This window comes from Falco naumanni, chromosome W (genome assembly GCF_017639655.2).
Source record: "Falco naumanni isolate bFalNau1 chromosome W, bFalNau1.pat, whole genome shotgun sequence".
In the NCBI taxonomy this organism is placed as follows: Eukaryota; Metazoa; Chordata; class Aves; order Falconiformes; family Falconidae; genus Falco; species Falco naumanni.
In genome coordinates, this window is record NC_054079.1 from 14,492,410 (window position 1) to 14,510,221 (window position 17,812).

General features: G+C 40.1%; 1 protein-coding gene across 1 annotated transcript in view; it reads left to right on the forward strand.

Annotated features, from left to right (window-relative positions):
- Nucleotides 1–17,812, forward strand: part of LOC121080515 (zinc finger SWIM domain-containing protein 6-like) — a 115,086-nt gene that overhangs the window by 54,290 nt on the left and 42,984 nt on the right. The window contains 3 exon segments of the mRNA XM_040578574.1: nt 2,624–2,980; nt 15,926–16,074; nt 16,603–16,753. Coding sequence (XP_040434508.1) covers nt 2,624–2,980; nt 15,926–16,074; nt 16,603–16,753 — 657 coding nt within the window.

The window sequence follows — 17,812 nt, forward strand, 5'->3', positions numbered from 1 at the left end:
TTCCTTTCAGTCCCAGGTAGCAGGGAATGGCACAGTACTCCTTGTACCATGCAGTTCTCCTTCCCAGGGTCTTTGTGTCTTGGGTGTCCATCAGGACCATGTTCCATCCCCAGGTCTCTGTTGGCAATGGTGAGACAATATCATTCTCTTTGGACCGACTCTTACAACTTCTTATTATCCTACTCTGATTTGAATGGTAATAAATTAATTTCCCCCGGTCAAGTCTATTTTGCCCATGACTGTAATTGCTGAGTGATCTCTCCTTGTCCATGTCTCGACCCTTGAACCTTTCATTATATTTTCTCTCCCCTGTTCTGCTGAGGAGGGGAGCGATAGGGCAGCTTGGCAGGCACCTGGCATCCAGCCATGATCAACCCACCACGTTGGGTTAGGTAACTTGACTGTGTTAGTGCTGTCATTGTTTAGATCAGGATCTATGTTTATATATGTTGCTGCTTGTAATGTGAATTCTCAAAAAATCTCAATGGAGGGGGATCTGGGAGCTGTGTTTATGTCTGAATGGGAGTAGGAACTTAAAGGCAGGTCTGCTGTTAACTCTGAATATTTCTAGAAATGCTTATCTGTCCAAGAAATTTTTATTTAGCCTTTTGAATGCTTGAATTATATACTGACAAATTAAAAGTAAGAATATTGTTGGAGTAGCTGGTTGGGCACTTCTTAAAAAAATAATAGAAAATCTTTCATTGGGTCTTTTTCTATTGGAATTAATAGGAGTTTAGCTACTTAGAGCAGGAAGGAGTGGGATCAGGCCCTTTTGGTGTTCAGGTGTTAGGCTCATAGATGAGAGAGTTTTATGTATGCTTCATAGGAAAGTGATATTAAAAAAAACACCCTACTATTCATTTTCTTTGGGAACACCAATCCAACTCTCATTTACTGGGAATCAACCTGAAATAGAGCTGGCTATGTTTTTTAACAAAGCCTCTTTTTTTGAGAGAATACTCATGGGTGCGTGTTGTGACTACTTTAAAACCAAAGGGAAAGGCAGAGTGAGGAGCTCATGATTCAAGGGGCAATTCCCCTCCTGTATAAGTGTAGAGTGAGAATACCACTTACACCTGGGCTTCTTTCTCCTCCTCCCCCTCCCCCCCCCCCCCCCCCCCTTCCTCTTTGTGCACTTTACAGCTTACTGCCTCTTCATCTTTAACTCTAACTGGTAAACATCCTCTTGCAAAGTCGAGGTTAGTGTATGTATGACCTTCTTCAGGGGTAAAGTATCAGAGTGCTGCAGTTGAATGTAATCCAAAAAGTGATACTGACTGTACAACCTGCTCTGAAACATACAGCGTAAACAAATGGAAAAAATGAGGGATTTTCCTTTTTGTTTACTGTAGCTTGGAGAGCTTTTTAAAAACAATGGGAGATGCAACATTTTGGACTAGAGCTATGTATATATTTCTTTTTTTCCACCTGATTTTCATGTGATACTGCTTCCTATGACACACTTTTCTTGTATTTCAAAAGTACTGAATCAGTTTTGGACTTTGAGGGAGTGTGGTTTTATATTATCTCCGTTATAAATAGTTAACATATAACACCTTACTTGTAGTATTCATTCCAGATTTTATATGCACAGTCTGTTCAAGTTTAATACTGATACAGCATATGAAATTTGTTTGTATTGCTTTGTATCTATACCTCTGACTTAACGTTTGAGCCAAGAATCAATGTCATGCTTACATAAAATCCAAAAGAAACACCCAAATTCTGCAGTGATTAAGTATTGAGAGCCAAACCTGGGTCTTCATGTTGGGGAAAAGAGATGGGTTTAGGTCTAATCTCAGAGAATAGAGTTTGAGACCTTGGTTCTACAGGGTGTTTTGTCTAGTAATGGCTGAAGTGAACATCTTATGGTATACCATACCTTCTTACAATATAAGAAAACACATCTCTTTTGCCTTGTGCTTTATTGTGCAAAGTGGAAATGCAGACTTGTGAAACAGTGCATGCATGTCTCATTCAGTATTATAAATCTGATATCTTGTGTATTGGTAACTGCAGCAGTTTCCATCTCCAAAGAGCTACACAAACCCTACCAGATTGTTTGGGTTGAAGGTGAGCTTTAGCATCAGCTCAGTGATAGAAGAGGTGAAAGCAGAGAGGTTAAGTGATTTGTGGCAGAGTGGAGATTAGAACCTGGGTTTGTGCCACTAGAGTGCACAACTTCCCTCTTACTTATTGAGAGAATGGTTAAATTTGCTGATAGGTGCAAGCTCCCTGGTGTGGGGTTTGGAAAATTGCTGCCAACTTGCTGAGCTATTGGGAGTTTCACATTTGTCTTAATTGGATACAGCTCTGCTTCTGCAGTTATCATTTACCAAATAAATTATTTTCTTACTATCAAACTTTTATGAATGTTGTGATGGAATGGCGAAGAGGGCTTGTAAATGAGCTCCTTTTGATTTTATGATTTTATTGGAGATGAAAAGGGTACATACGAAAGAAAGGGTTTGTCATATTTATAATTAAAGCAGGTTCTTTAAGGTATATAATTTCTCAGAAATAGATGATGACTTGTACTTGATTAATGAAAGGTTATTGATAATGAGATATGGTCTTTTACTTAATAATGTAAGTTCTCTCTCTCCCCCCCCCCCCTCAGGTTTCCACTTGAGTGGCACAGTGACAGAACCTGCAATGCAATCGGAGCCAGAAACTGTTTGCAATGTAGCTATCAGCTTTGATCGTTGCAAGATTACCTCAGTGACCTGTAGCTGTGGAAACAAGGACATATTTTACTGTGCTCATGTTGTGGCACTCTCTTTATACCGGATCCGCAAGCCAGACCAGGTCAAACTACATCTTCCCATTTCAGAGACACTCTTTCAAATGAACAGAGACCAGCTACAAAAATTTGTACAGTATTTGATCACAGTGCACCACACAGAAGTTTTGCCAACTGCTCAAAAATTAGCAGATGAAATTCTTTCTCAGAATTCAAAAATCAATCAAGTCCATGGTAAGTCTGATACTTGTTCTTTTGTTTCATTCCCTCTTTGGTTTTGAGCACCTTTTTTGTGTGGCATTCAGGAGTGTGACCTCCTGAGGTCCCTTCCAGCTTGAATTATTTTTATGGTGTTTATTAAAGGAGATTCTCTTCACTTTAAGATGTTTAGGAAGTAATACTTTTTGGGAAAGAGAAAAGACATGTTTGTTAGATACAGATTAGGTGGAACAAAAGAAGGGAGTCTTTCTGATAATGGGACTCAGCAGCCTAGCCCCTCTCCTTAGGGTTCAGTGACCCTGGCAGGCGGTGCTACAATAAGTTGAATCTCCGGAGCAGTTCTCTTCTTTGGCTTTAAGGGCTATGGGGACATGGCCAGAGGCAAGGCAATTGCTCTAGTTGTTGTGGGACATAATGAGAAAGGGAGTTTGCAGAGCTGCCTGGTGGCAGTGAAAAGGGAAGCTAAAGCAGATGCAGGATGTTAGGCAACAGAGGAAGATACTCAGATGTTGTAAGCTGAAGGCATGTATCGCATGAGAGTTGGTAACAGCCTGAATGTAAGGAATTAAGGGGAAGGAGAATTATGGTGAATATGCAAGTGGTGCAGAGAAGGCTAAAACAGTCAAGGGTGATTAGAAAAGGGGAAGGCAAGGGTGAGAAAGGAAGGACATATGATGGCTACAATGGCTATATTAGCTATACTATGGCTAATCTAAGAGGAGAAATGACAGAAGGGGTGTTGCAGAGAGTGCTTAAACTTCATCATCATTGTTTGTAATTATACTAATCACAGGCATATTGATCTTTGTCAGTTATTTCCTTATTGTCAAAATATCTCTTTACTCATTACTATTTAAAGTATTTTTAGAGAGAGATTTAATGTTTATATCACAGCCCAAATGACAAGAATAGGGAGAAAAAAAAACCAAAGTTGTTGATCAATTACAAAATTTCACAATGAGTTTTGAGTAGGGTAGTTTTGAAAAAAATATCCAAAAAACTATTTTTTTTTCTTTTCACATGTTGCTCTTTTCCTAGTAAATGAGATTGTAGTATGTCTTTATTGACTGTTGATATTTCTTAATAAAAATAACAAAAACCGAAGTACAAAATCCAGGCAGCACAAGAAAATAAACTGCTATGGCCAAAGAAAGCTGGGTTAAAAAAGAGGATCTATAGTCTCCTGATTTTCCTCTTGGACTCCCATGAAACCATGGTCTGGTGTTTTGGAGTTTTTTATTACTTTTTTTTTTTAAAAAAAAATGTTTAAAAAGTTAAATCCAGGATTTTTTTAAGGAAAAAGTTAGTTCCTCTGATTATATAGCAAGTGAGCAGTGTTCTGGGATTTATACTGTAATTCTTTTATTTTGATCTTTAATTAAATTCCTTAAATTAGAAATAAATAAAAAAACTAACCAGAAGAAATCTGCCCCTGGTTCTAATAGCATAGATGGCTGAACATAAGATCACCATTCACTGTCATATCTCCTGTGCTACAGGTGTTCAGTTTGTAATACAAAACTGTCTTATAGACCTCTCTTGCTTTGAAACATTTAACCTCACTAAACCAATGTTTGAAGAGGAATCATATTGAACACTGCTTTAAAGGCACAGGTAAGTAAGAGGAAAAACTTACAAAAACTTGCTTATAAAAGTAAGAGGAGACCTGGCACAGAAACACCAGAAAGCTTTGACTAAAGGAAAATCTGGAATCTAGAGTTGGATGAAGAAATTCTCTTCAGTGTTACCTAGAGGTGTTTTATATAAACCACCCTGGAATTAAAACTTCTAATTCTTTTTTTCTCTTGTGATAGCTGTACTAGTTCTGGTTTTCATATATTTCTAGCAATAGGCAAAAGAAATCAGCTCTTGAATACTACTTATTGTTACGTAAGAATGGTCCAGGGCTTTGAAGATCTCTGGACCACATCAGTCTTGTTGACTTGCTTATGAGTTGGCTAGGGAGATGGAATAACTGCAGTATTTTCCTTTCACAACGGGTGAATTGGATAATTGTTTATTTGCTCAAAATTCTGTCTTATGCAGCATTTGATGACTGTCATTGGACACCTTCCTTGTGAAGGAGGTTACTGGAGGAACTAGTGAAGTGACCACTGATGATACGGGTTTTGAAATGGCAAATACTTTTAAGTTCCTCAGTGGATACAAGTGATTCAATATCTTTCTTGCTTCATGACTGAGCCTCACTGCAGGAAAAAAATAAGGGGATGCTGTTAGAAGTGCAGGAATGTGTTGGCTATTCATTAACTTCTTCAGGAGATCAGGGTGATTTATTGGAAATACTCTCTGTATTTACCATGCTAATTTTTCACTTGGTGGTGATTACATTACAAGAGGGTTTTGTATGTTTTTAAGGCACAAAAGCACCTCTTACATTTGAGATTTGTTGTGTTCTGATTTTTCTCATGTGACTGTGCTGCAGCTGTACATGTTCCTGATGACTTTGAAACTGGAGATCTGTCTAATCTGTGGGGTCTAATCTTCTGTACTGAAGACAACAGTAGGTATTTATAGTGATACCCTGAAGTCTGTGCTGAATAACTCTTGGCTTCACATTGGGTTTCAATTTGGGGATGGTGACTCGGAAAGCTGGATGTAGGTTTGGGTCCTGCTTAGCTGAGGCTTTTTTTCCCCCTGTTAACTTTTGTACCATCATAGTGGAGGAAGCTGGCAGGTGTGTAATGCTAGGAATATAACAATCAGGGTTGTTGGATCTGTCTTGTCTTAGATATGAAACTTCAACTTAAATAAATTGGTCACAAGCTCAAACTATGTTCCTGAGAATTGGAGTGGAAATGGGAAAGTAACTGCAAGGTTAGGGAGAGGTCTTTTTGCATTTTAATCTCATGGTAGCATTGACTTGTCGTTGCATACATATTGAAAAAGGGTCAGCCTTTTACTGGTATAAGGACAGCCTAGCAAACCAATTTATTTTTTTCCTTTTAAGGTGTAATGTTTCTTTCCTGAGTGTTTAGTTCTGCTATTATCTCTCTTTTTAGAAAACCATATGGATGTCTCCACAATTTCTTCCATTCTCTGATTAGATACAAAACTACATGCAGGTAAATTCGAATTTAATAGGAAAGAACTGGGAGAAAAGGGTCTGTGTACATTTTGTCCTCTCAGAAGCAGAGGTGTCTGGGTAGTTGTTTCTCTATTTTTCCAGGCAGATCTAGACACATCATCTGCAAACATGAACCGGTAAATGTATATTGGGAGCACTGGTGGAAGCATTTGAAAAGAAAACATTTATAAAAAAAATATTCAGATTTACTTTAAAAGAAAGTTTCATAATATCTAGTGCTGTTTCTATATTGTAAGTTCCAAAGGGCAATCTGGAGATACTGATGAATGTGTGTTAATCTGGACCTAGTGCATTTAGCTCAAATGATGGGATTTTTAGTGGGAAATTGTAGGGTAAGGTAGGGCTGAACAATAGAATACAATGTATTGCCAACCTACTAGAAAAGGGAACATCTAACATTAAAGAATCACAGAATGGTCAGGGTTAGAAGGGACCTCTGGAGATCATTTAGTCCAACCCCCTGCTAAAGCAAGTTCACCTAGAGCAAGTTGCACAGAATCACATCCAGACCAGTTTTGAATGTCTCCAGAGGAGACATCACAGCCTCTCTGGGCAGCCTGTTTCAGTGCTCTGACACCCTCAAAGTAAAGAAGCTTTTCCTCATATTCAGATGGAACTTCTTGTGCTACAGCTTGTGCCCGTTGCCCCTTGTCCTGTCTTTGGGCACCACTGAAGAGCCTGGTCTCATCCTCTTGACACTCACCCTTAAGATATTTGTAGACATTGGTAAGATCCCCTCTCAGTCTTCTCTTCTCCAGGCGAAACAGGCCCAGCTCCCTCAGCTTTTCCTCACAAGGGAGATGTTCCAGTCCCCTAATCATCTTTGCAGCCCTCCACTGGACCCTCCTCCAGTAGTTCCTTGTCTCTTGAACTGGGGAGCCCAGAACTGGACACAGTACTCCAGATGTGGCCTCACCAGGGCAGAGTAGAGGGGGAAAGATAACCTCCCTTGACCTGCTGGCCACGCTTCTTCTAATGCACTCCAGGATCCCATTGGCTGCCTCGGCCACAAGGGCACACTGCTGGCCCATGGTCAACATGCTGTCTACCAGAACTCCCAGGGCCTTCTCTACAAAGCTGCTTTCCAGCAGGTCAACCCCTGGCCCGTACTGGTGCACGGGGTTGTTCCTCCCTAGGTGCAGGACCTTCTACTTTACTTTGTTAAACTTCATAAGGTTCCTCTCCACCCAACTCTCTAGCCTGTCCAAGTCTTGCTCAATGGCAGTACAGCCTTCTGGCGTATCAGCCACTCCCAGTTTTGTATCATCAGCAAACTTGCTGAGGGTACACTCTGTCCCTTTATCCAGGTCACTTATGAACAAATTGAACAGGACTGGACCCAGTGCTGACCCCTGGGGAACACCAGTAGCTACAGGCCTCCAGCTGGACTCTGCGCCACTGATCACAACCCTCTGAGCTCTGCCATTCAGCCAGTTCCCAATCCACCTCACCATCCACTCATCTAACCCACACATCTAATTTGTGTGGAGTTAACTGGGCACCAAAGGCAGCTCAGGTCAGGTCACTGCTGCAGTTGCACTGCTTCACGTAAGGCTTGTCCTCCAACGGTTCAGGTGGTTGCTGCTATAGTCATTCCCATAACATGCAACTCAAATCCCAGGTTACAACAATTTAAAGGTATTTCCATTGCAGTCTCTACCCCTGGTCCCTTTGGGCCAGATTATAGGGTTTAACGTTGCAATGAACTCCTCCCCTTGCCCCTGCTCTGGCTTGGACTTATCCACAGACTGCAGTCCCTTAGGGGTATATCTGCTTCAAGTGGAGTCTTATGATGAACCATTGTCTCTCCAGGGGTATACCTGCTCCAGCGTGGACTTATCCACAGCCACAGTTGCTTTGAGGTACACCTATTCCAGTGTGGCCTTCTCCATGGGCCACAATGCCTTCAGAGATATACGTGCTTCAGTGTGGCCTTACTCGCAGCCACAGTCCCTTCAGAAGTCAAACTGCTCCAGCATGGCCTTTACCCTTGGCTGCAGTCCCTCCAGGGGTGTACCTGCTCTGTCGTGGGCTTACCCGTGGCCACACGCTTTGAGGTCCTCCAGCATGACCTCGTGCACAGCCACTGATGCTTCAAGGCGTACCTTCTCCAGCGTGGACTTGTCCTTGGGCCGCAATCCCTTCAGAGGTATACCTGCTGCAGCACAGACACATCCCAAAGCAACTGTAGCCATGGTTATACTTGCTCTGACGTGGGCTTATCCATGGCCACAGACGCTTTGGGGTGTCCTGCTCCCACATGGACTCATCCACAGGTCACAGTCCCTTTGACTCGAGTTCACACTGGAGTTCCAGCCTGTCCAGTACAGCAGCACAGAAACAGCAGTGATACCTTGGCCATCTACCAGCCCTGGTGCATCACCATTGCTGTTATCAGAATGTTCCTGGGCCCAGCACAGTGAGACGATAAGCAGTGAAAGCAAGAAGCAGTCACTAATGAGCAATATACAATATACAGCAAGGCAAGCAAGCACAGGAGCCTGCCCTTTAATACGTAAACAGCAATAACAGCTATAAATTTGATCTACTGCATTCCAATCAGATCTGCTTTTATTTCAAACCCTTTGAGCTCCACATTGGGCCTCAAAAAGGACTGTTGTGGTTTAACTCCAGCTGGCAACTAAACCCCACACAGCCACTCACTCACTTCCCCCACAGTGCGATGGGGGATAGACTCAGAAGAGTAAAAGTGAGAAAACTTGAAGCTTAAGATAAAGACAGTTTAATAGGTAAAGCAAAAGCCATGCACACATGGAAAGCAAAACAAGGAATTCGTTCACCGCTTCTCATCGGCAGGCAGGTGTTCAGCCATCTCCAGGAAAGCAGGGCTCCATCATACATAATGGTTGCTTGGGAAGACAAAGCATCACTCTGAATGTCCCCTCCCTTCTTCTTCCTCCAGCTATTTATTGCTGAGCATGATGTCATGTAGTATGGAATATCCCTTTGGTCAGTTGGGGTCAGCGCTGTCCCAGCTATGTCTCCTCCCAACTTTTTGCGACCCCCCAGCCTACTTGCTGGTGTGGTGGTGTGAGAAGCAGAAAAGGCCTTCACTCTGTGTAAGCACTGCTCCAATAACTAAAACATCTCTGCATTATCAACACTGTTTTCAGCACAAATCCAAAACAGTCCTATACAAGCTACCATGGAAAAAAATTAACTGTCCTAATGAAAAGCAGCACACCTGTCCTGTCTTTACATTTTCTCTTATTAATATTGGCTGCTTCACAGCAGTTGCTGTTTTGCTTTGATGCTGTGCGCTGCTGAACAGGTGTTATATTCCACCCTAGAGTTTGTAAATTAAATACAAGATGAAGTGACTTATGTCTAACCTTTGAATCATTTGGGGAATCAAAGGCATAATATTTTTAAATTGTTTATGATCTTTTTTCTATATGTCCTGGGTTTGGCTGGGATGGAGTTAATTTTCTTCCTAGTAGCTGATACAGTGCTGTGTTTTGGATTTAGTGTGAGAACAATGTTGATAGGACACTGATGTTTTTGGTTGCTGCTAGATAATGTTTATACTATGTCAAGGACTTTTCAGTTTCTCAGGCCCTGCCAGTAAGAAGGCTGGAGGGGCACTGGAAATTGTGAGGGGACACAGCCAGGACAGGTGACCCGAACTGGCCAAAGGGTTGTTCCATACTATATGACGTCATGCTGAGTATATAAACTTTGGGGAGTTAGCTGGGGGCCTGGTATCACCGCTCGGAGACTGGCTCTGGGCATCTGTCAGCGGGTGGTATTGTGCATCGCTTGTTTTGGTTTTTTTTACTTGAATTTTATTTCTCTTTCTCTTCTTGTTTTTCATTACAATCATTAGTGTTAGTATAATGTCTTACTTCATTTTAATTGTAAAACTGTTCTTATCTCAACCCACAGGTTTAAGCTTTTTTTTTTTTTTTCCTCCTAATACTTTTTCCCATGCAGCAGGGGGAGGAGTGAGTGAGCAGCTGCATGGTACTTAGTTGCCAGCTGGGGTTAAACCATGACAGTCCTTTCTGGCACCCAGTCTGGGGCTCAAAGTGTTGAGATAACAAATCTGTCCAGAGCATGTTTAAACAAAGTTTATTGTAAACATTCAATGTATTGCTTTAATAGTTGCTGGTGACAATGTTATAACACTATATAATTATTGTTTAGAATAATTTGGAGTACACCAAGTTTATAAAATCAATTGCTGTTCTGCTGTGAATAAGCGTGCATCAGTATTGGTTTCTAGCTGGGATCACTCAATCTTTGCATAGTACTTATGCTTTTTACTTGTAATCATTTTTTATATGACATTTAATAAGTACTAACTGATCTACAGTTCATTTGATAATTAAGTTTATAAGACTTTTATAAAATTAATTTCAAGACGTTCTGTATGGCTGAGTGAGTAATTTGGCATGGTTTACTTTGAAGGTTAAACCAACTTTTGTAATACTTCAGAAATAAGGACCAAGGAAGAAGTTTACCTTGAATATGCTACATTCTGTTGTTATTTTAACTAAAATTTACTGTAGATCCTTCTCCTGAATAGCTTGCAATATACGCTATTCTTAGCCTATTTTAGTCAAGGGCCCTTGCTTTGCTTCTATTTACTTTATGAGGTTAAGTTCTCCATATATGATACCAATTTTTGAATACGGTTGCTCATTTTTAAAGCAGTTGCTCTTAAAATTGCTATGTAAATGATCTAAGTTTAATTTTCGTATAATGCTGCTGCTTCTTATAACTTGGGAGTTGATTATATTTAACATGTAACCTGTTATGAACATAAATATAAAAGGTTTTCAAATACTCTGTTTTCAAATTTTATTTCGGTGTTTAGTGTTACAAACAACTGTGTACAGTATTTCTGCTCTGATTGCGAAGATTGCAATTTTGTAATTTTAGTAAAAAAATATGAGTATGTATGGCCATATCCATATGATGAGTATAAATATTTATTGTATTAAACTGTAAGTACATGACTTAAAACCTATTTCAAAGATCAGTCATGTCAGAAGTTAAAGCCAGAGATTATAAAATGACACAGTTTATTTACAGGTTTTAATATTTAGTATTAACTATACAGTGCTTTTCACTTTCATAGTTCAAATGGGAACTAATTTGTCCTCATGACACCCCTCTAAAGTGCATAAGTAATACTTATCCCCAGTTTACAAGTGGGGAAAGGGATTTGGTCTTGGTACCAAACTGTGTTACAGAGATAAAATTCAGGGCTGCCCATGTTCCTCTTCACAGCCAAATTGTCCATCTACCAAAGCCTTGTGGTGCCTGTTTGGGGCCACACTGTACCCTGTCGTGGTTTAACCCTGGCCAACAACCAAGCACCACGCAGCCGCTCACTCACTCCCCCCTCACCCAGAGGGATGGGGAGGAGAATCGGAATGTAAAACCCTAGCACTGAGAAAAAAACAATTTAATAGGTAAAGCAAAAGCCACGCACACAAGCAAAGCAAGGCATTCTTTCACCATTTCCCATGGGCAGGCAGGTGTTCAGCCATCTCCAGGAAAGCAGGGCTCCATCATGTGTAACAGTTACTTGGGAAGACAAATGCCATAATGCTGGATGTCCCCCCCTTCCTCCTCCTTCCCCCAGCTTATATACTCAGCATGACATCATATGGCATGGAATACCTCTTTGGCTAGTTCAGGTCAGCTGTCCTGGCTGTGTCCCCTCCCAATTTCCAGTGCCCCTCAAGCCTTCTCACTGACAGGGCCTGAGAAAATGAAAAGTCCTTGACATAGTATAAACATTACCTAACAGCAACCAAAAACATCAGTGTCCTATCAACATTGTTCTCACACTAAATCCAAAACACAGCACTGTACTAGCTACTAAGAAGAAAACTAACTCTATCCCAGCTGAAACCAGGACAACCCCAAGCAAAGCTGCCACCTCTGGGTTGACCCTTCAGATCTACGTAGTGTTGAGCCTACTTGCCAGCTATTGCTAGGGCTTCATTTCACAGCTCCCTAAGGCAGCTCCCTCATTGCAGTCATGTTGCTTGTTCAGATAGTTTCTTGTCAGCTCACCTGATCCCATGTATTCAGAAGAAAAGTGGCAGTGTAGAAAATCCTGTCTGTTGCTTAAGTCTGTGTGCACGGTAGTGGGAGAGGAAGCAGACTAGATCAATTCAGTGTACACCTGACTATAAGTGGATTTAGTGATCTTGAAAAGTGGCAGGTTGAGAGATGTGGAGATGGTTGTGTCTCGACCCCAAAACAAGAGTGACATGGGCAGTGGGAGCTGAGGCTTCCTTGGCAGCACCACCAGGAGGCCCTGCTGCTGCCAGGGCTGCAAAAGGGGTTTGAACTTGTGCCCAATCAGACGCACTGTCTCTATGACATTTTAGTCCTTGGTTATTGCTGAAGACTGCCAATGGCATTGAAAGATCAGTGAATTACAACTGTAGCTGGTGCCAGTTACATGTATACTGGAAATTCTTTATGCATACCGATTAAAAATTTTGATCATACTGAGTGTAGCCTATATACGATCTTGCAAGGAAATACTGCTTTGAGTCAGAAGTTATCAGTAGTACTGTGCTGAATAGCATTGTAGAGGTCAGACCCTCAGCTTGGTGTCTTCAGCTTTTATAGTCTTCTAACCCAGTGGCATGAAAATAATGCTGGTGTAAGTATAGCTATGCTGAGCCCCTGGGGAAGGTATATTTGTGAATGTGCTGGGAGAAGAGGCCTTTGGGAGGGGCAGTGCTGCTGGCATGGAGCAGCAGGCACCCTTGTTCCTGTAAAGGAACCCTGTTTAAAGAATCTGCAGTAGCTGGCTGAAATTTAACCTTCTAGCACAAACTGACCTATGAGTTTTGATAAAATGTAAACAGTTATGGAAGGAATTTTGGTTTTGCTAAATAGGGAAGTTTAGCTGAGGAGTCTGAGGCTATTTTTAATATGACTTAAAAGTAGCTATACCAAGATTAAATAATGATAAATCTCCATTGAAGTGAGGGATAAATATGTGTGTGTTGTATATTCGTGCTTTTATACAGTAGCTTTTCACAGGTCTTTTCTCTGTGTTTTAGAGCAATGAAATTTAAACTACTGCAAACCTGAGTCCATTCAACAGCTGCACTGCTTGTTCTCAAGTGGCTTGATTTCCCTTTTTATCTCATTCTTTGCAGCTGAAGACTTATCAGCATGTGTTTCATGTAGCTGACTGAATTGAAAGCCCCTTAAAACTAACATAGTAAAGATGGAAGCACTCACAGAAGAGGAAGTTTTTCATTCCTTGGGTTTTGTACTGTCTTGGGCTTGATTCCTGTCTTCTGAGACACTCTTATGGTTCCCGTGGAAGGCAGAGGAGTTTTTTTACATCTTCAAAGATGTAATTTCTTATTGATCTAAAAAAAAAAAATGTATATGGGCAGCAGTGCAATGTTCAGAGATGTAGGCTCTGAAGTTGAAGGCAGTTTAGGAAGTTGCTGAGCTGGAAAACTTTTTAACTCTATCAGCAACTAGTAGACAAGACATCCCTCTGACCCTTTAAATCTTCTGGTTGTATTTTCATTGTATAAAGATTCTAGCATTCCCTGCAACTGCTTAAAAGATTTGCTTACATGGCAAAGCTGCAATTGTGAAATAAAGGCTTAAATCAATAGGATCAATGTTTCTATACATCTGAAGAGTTGTAGCTATCTTTGCTTTTCATGTTCTCAGGACTTCTTTAAAAGCAAATTTTTACAAATCTGACCAAGTAATTTTCCTTCCCTGACAGTATCTTTCTTTTAGTAACAACATGTTCTGGGGTTTAAAAGTGATATATTGTGTTATGCAATTCAATTTCTAACATCTCAAAACCTAACAGACACGGAGATTACACAGTTGTGTCAAGTTAATTTGAGTCTTGGGCATGCTAAAAATACCTTACATCTGGTATGGTGATGCACTACCTTGAGTTGTTTCCCTGACAGTCTAGATAAGTGTTTTTCAACCTTTTCAGTTTGAATATCTTTAAAAAAATATCCAGTGAAGCTGCAGGCTTCTTCAGAAATATGTAGATTGTTAGATGCTGCAAGAACTTGTTTTAGTTTTGTCAACCTTTAGAAGAGGCCACAAGTGAAAAATCACTGATCTCAACTGCAAAATCTGAGTTAGAGCAACCTGTGGCAAAAGCACTGCCTGATGGTAAATCCAGTCACTTCAGTTGGCACTAGGCAAATTTAGGTAGAATTGCTCTGAATTGACTCTGTGCTGAAGACATTGCCTATATAAAATATACTCCTTCAGAAGCACCATGGTCTTACACAGCTGTATTTATGATGGAAATGCCTTTAGTGCTTAAAGACTTTAGATTTGTTTGGGGATTATTATTTTTTTGTACTCTGTTTAGCTTTACAGGGCCATTGCAGTTCAGAGGCACTGAGGTGATGATTTTTCTCATGTTCATCAATAGCAGTGCTCACTAGCAGTCACTTAAACCTGAGCAAGATTGCTGAAGGTACAAAAGTTACACAGGTGTTTTGGTGAGATTGGTTTTTGTTGGGGTCTGCAGCAGATCTGCAGACGAATTAGTTGACTTCAAAGACTTAGTCGTGTTCCTTTAAGATAGCCACAAAAATATCAGGCATGTAAACAGGATGTGAAGAATCGGAACTTAGAACCGCAGCATAAGGGCACCTACAGCAACAGCAAATAGCAAGCAAGAAGAAGACAAAGCCTATCAGCATTTGACACATGTACTTTCTAAGACATATAAGCAATATGTAAAAACAATAAACACCATTTTGGCCATTTTGTCAGAACCCAGTCACGTAGATATAGTGTTTTTATGTCCGTCTCGACTTGCATCGCCACAGGTTTTAACATTGCAGTTGTGATACCGTAAAGTCAGTCTCGGAGAAAAACCCTCTAAGAATTGATTTGAAGTTTTAGAAGGCAGGCATTCCTTATTACAGCACTGGAAGCACGGGAGAATGTTTCCTCTGAGCATGCTCACCAAGTTACTCAAGGGTACACATTATATACAGTATAGTACTTGCACATTCATAGTACATTACATATTCATTTTCATTTATGTACAGGATTGGTTACAAGTTTCTCGCTTCTAATGCAAACTAGTACGCATCCTCAGATAGCGCTACTGAAGTTTTTTACCAGCTATGCATGCTCCCCAAGTGGGCATTTGTCCTCTCTTGGGGGGGCTATTTGAGTTGGAGGTCACAATCTCCCACTACCAAAATTACCTTTGTCCTACTTTCAACTAATTTTCTGTGGGTTGCAACACCTTATCAGCTTGTCTCCTCTTGTGGCCAGAACTTTCTTACTTGGAGGCTTCTTTCTGCATAATTTAGATAACAGTGTTCTTATTATCTGTTCTTTGTTTCCCAAGGTTGACTCCCTTGATTAGAAGTCCTTTCAGTCATCAATTTTGACCACTTGAGAATCAGCTTGACCTAAACTTTGTGCACAGATTTGTTTAACTCCAGCAACCTTCCCTTAACAGAATACTTTGACATAAATGTATATACAGTGATATCTATACAGTAGCATCAGTTGTTGAAATACTATGTAAAATATAATTTTCTTTGCAGAAGCATTCTACACTAGCTGCTGAGATGGGAGGAAAAATCTCACTTTGATTTTAATGGTTTATTATAAAATATAGTTTATTTAAATATCTTTTCATAAGCTGTCATTTCTAAGCGCTTAAGACTACTGAGGATAAATTTAGGTCTATTTTAAAGAACCTTTAGATGAAAGTCAAGACATCTAAAACAGGACAATACACAAATCCAAAAACCTGCAGTACTCCTTTCTCCTGGACAAACAAACCTCTTCTTTATATAGAACATAATGATTTCTCTTATTGCTGTTTGCAGGTGCTCCTGACCCAACAGCAGGTGCTAGCACAGATGATGAAAACTGCTGGCATTTGGATGAGGAACAAGTCCAAGAACAGGTTAAACTCTTCCTCTCCCAGGGCGGATATCATGGATCAGGGAAGCAGCTCAATTTGCTTTTTGCAAAGGTATGTTGAGTGCCCTAAACCTTCCCTCTTTTCTCTCCCCCCATTCCCCCAGGCAGTCTGTACTTGTTCACATCTTACTCAAAGTCCTGTTCTAAAACAAGATAAAGTCTTGGGAACATGATGGCAAGTTAATAATGCAGTGGAACACAGTCTGGTCTGTCTTGAGATCAGTTTAAAGATATGAAGTAACATTTCAACTGTCTGTAGCTTTGCTGTTCTCTTCCTTCCTACCCCCAAAAATGTTGGAGAAACCTGTAGAAATGATGGTCTTGAGGCAACTTGCATAATACGCCTGGGGATTACTTGTGGAAGAAGTGTGTTTGCAGAATTACAGTGGGATACTGAAACTAAAAATTGTTGTTAAAATTGGGAAGGCAGACTATTTTTTTTTCTACTTAAAAATTTCACATCAGAGATATAAATTATATTTCTTATTTAACAGATTAAATGTTTAATGCTATAACATATTGTCTGTACTGAAGTTTAGTTTGTTTTTTTCAAGTTTGTATTAAAAGATTCATTTCCTAGGTGCGAGAGATGCTAAAGATGAGAGATTCAAATGGAGCTCGCATGTTGACATTGATAACAGAACAGTTCATGGCTGATCCTCGTCTGTTACTTTGGAGACAACAAGGAACTGCAATGACTGACAAGTATAGGCAGCTCTGGGATGAACTGGGTAAATGCATAGACTTCAAAATCATTTAGGTGTTCATGTGTATAATGAAGAAACAATTGCATATTTAGGATGGGGAGAAACTTTATTGTGATACTAGGTAAAATACATAAGAGTTTTCTGCAGGTTTGCATGTTCAGTTAAGGTTGGATGAAATTGAATTTCTGATCTACTACATGAGACAATTACAGTTGAAGGAGAGGAAGCGTGGTATGAAACAAGTATGTTTGCAACAGGTTGTTAGTACCTGAGGATCTAAAAAGAATAAAGCAAAAAGTGGAAACGTAGGTACACAACTGAGGGTAAATATATAAGCCACTAGCACTAAAATGGAAAGATTTAAGGAAGAAATCAATTCACAACTAGAGAGAAATAGAAGGCAAAAACAGAAGATTCATTAAGAGTATGAGAAGAGTATGCTAACAAAGGAAAGTAGAAGTTCATTACTGAGCAGGAAAGGAGATCAAATAACAGAGAGCTATAACAATTAACACTGCTTTACAGGAAAGGTCAGTTGTGACCAGGTACATGACTTGTACAACAGAGGAACACAGGCTGAAATGGGAAAGGAATATTTAAACTGGTAAAGTCTGAAGGCACTTGCTCTAAAGTGTTCCAGAAACTAACTGACAGTTTTGAACTGCTGCTTCAGAAGCTCTCAAAATCTATAGGAATTTGTGGTAGGGAGGTGAAATTAAAAACAACTTGAAGGTAAATGGCACCAATATTTTAAAGGTGGGTAGGTGAGTGGAAAGTATATTAAGTAACCACCAGCATTGCTTTCCTAGATGTAAGGTACTGAAACAAACTACTAACCGGTTGGTATATAAGCATATAGAAGATAAAAACGATAAAATACAAACTGAATTATTTAAAATACAGTGGTAATACTAATTTGTTTCTCTAAAAGATAATTTACTGAGTGTATGAGTGAAAGAATTAATGTGTATATCTTAGCTGTAGTAAGGTTTTGGATGCTGCCTTGGAGGCTCTCTCAAAGCGAGTTGAAGACACACAGCTGAAATGGAATTGCCTTGTGATTCATAGAACTTGGAGTAGTTA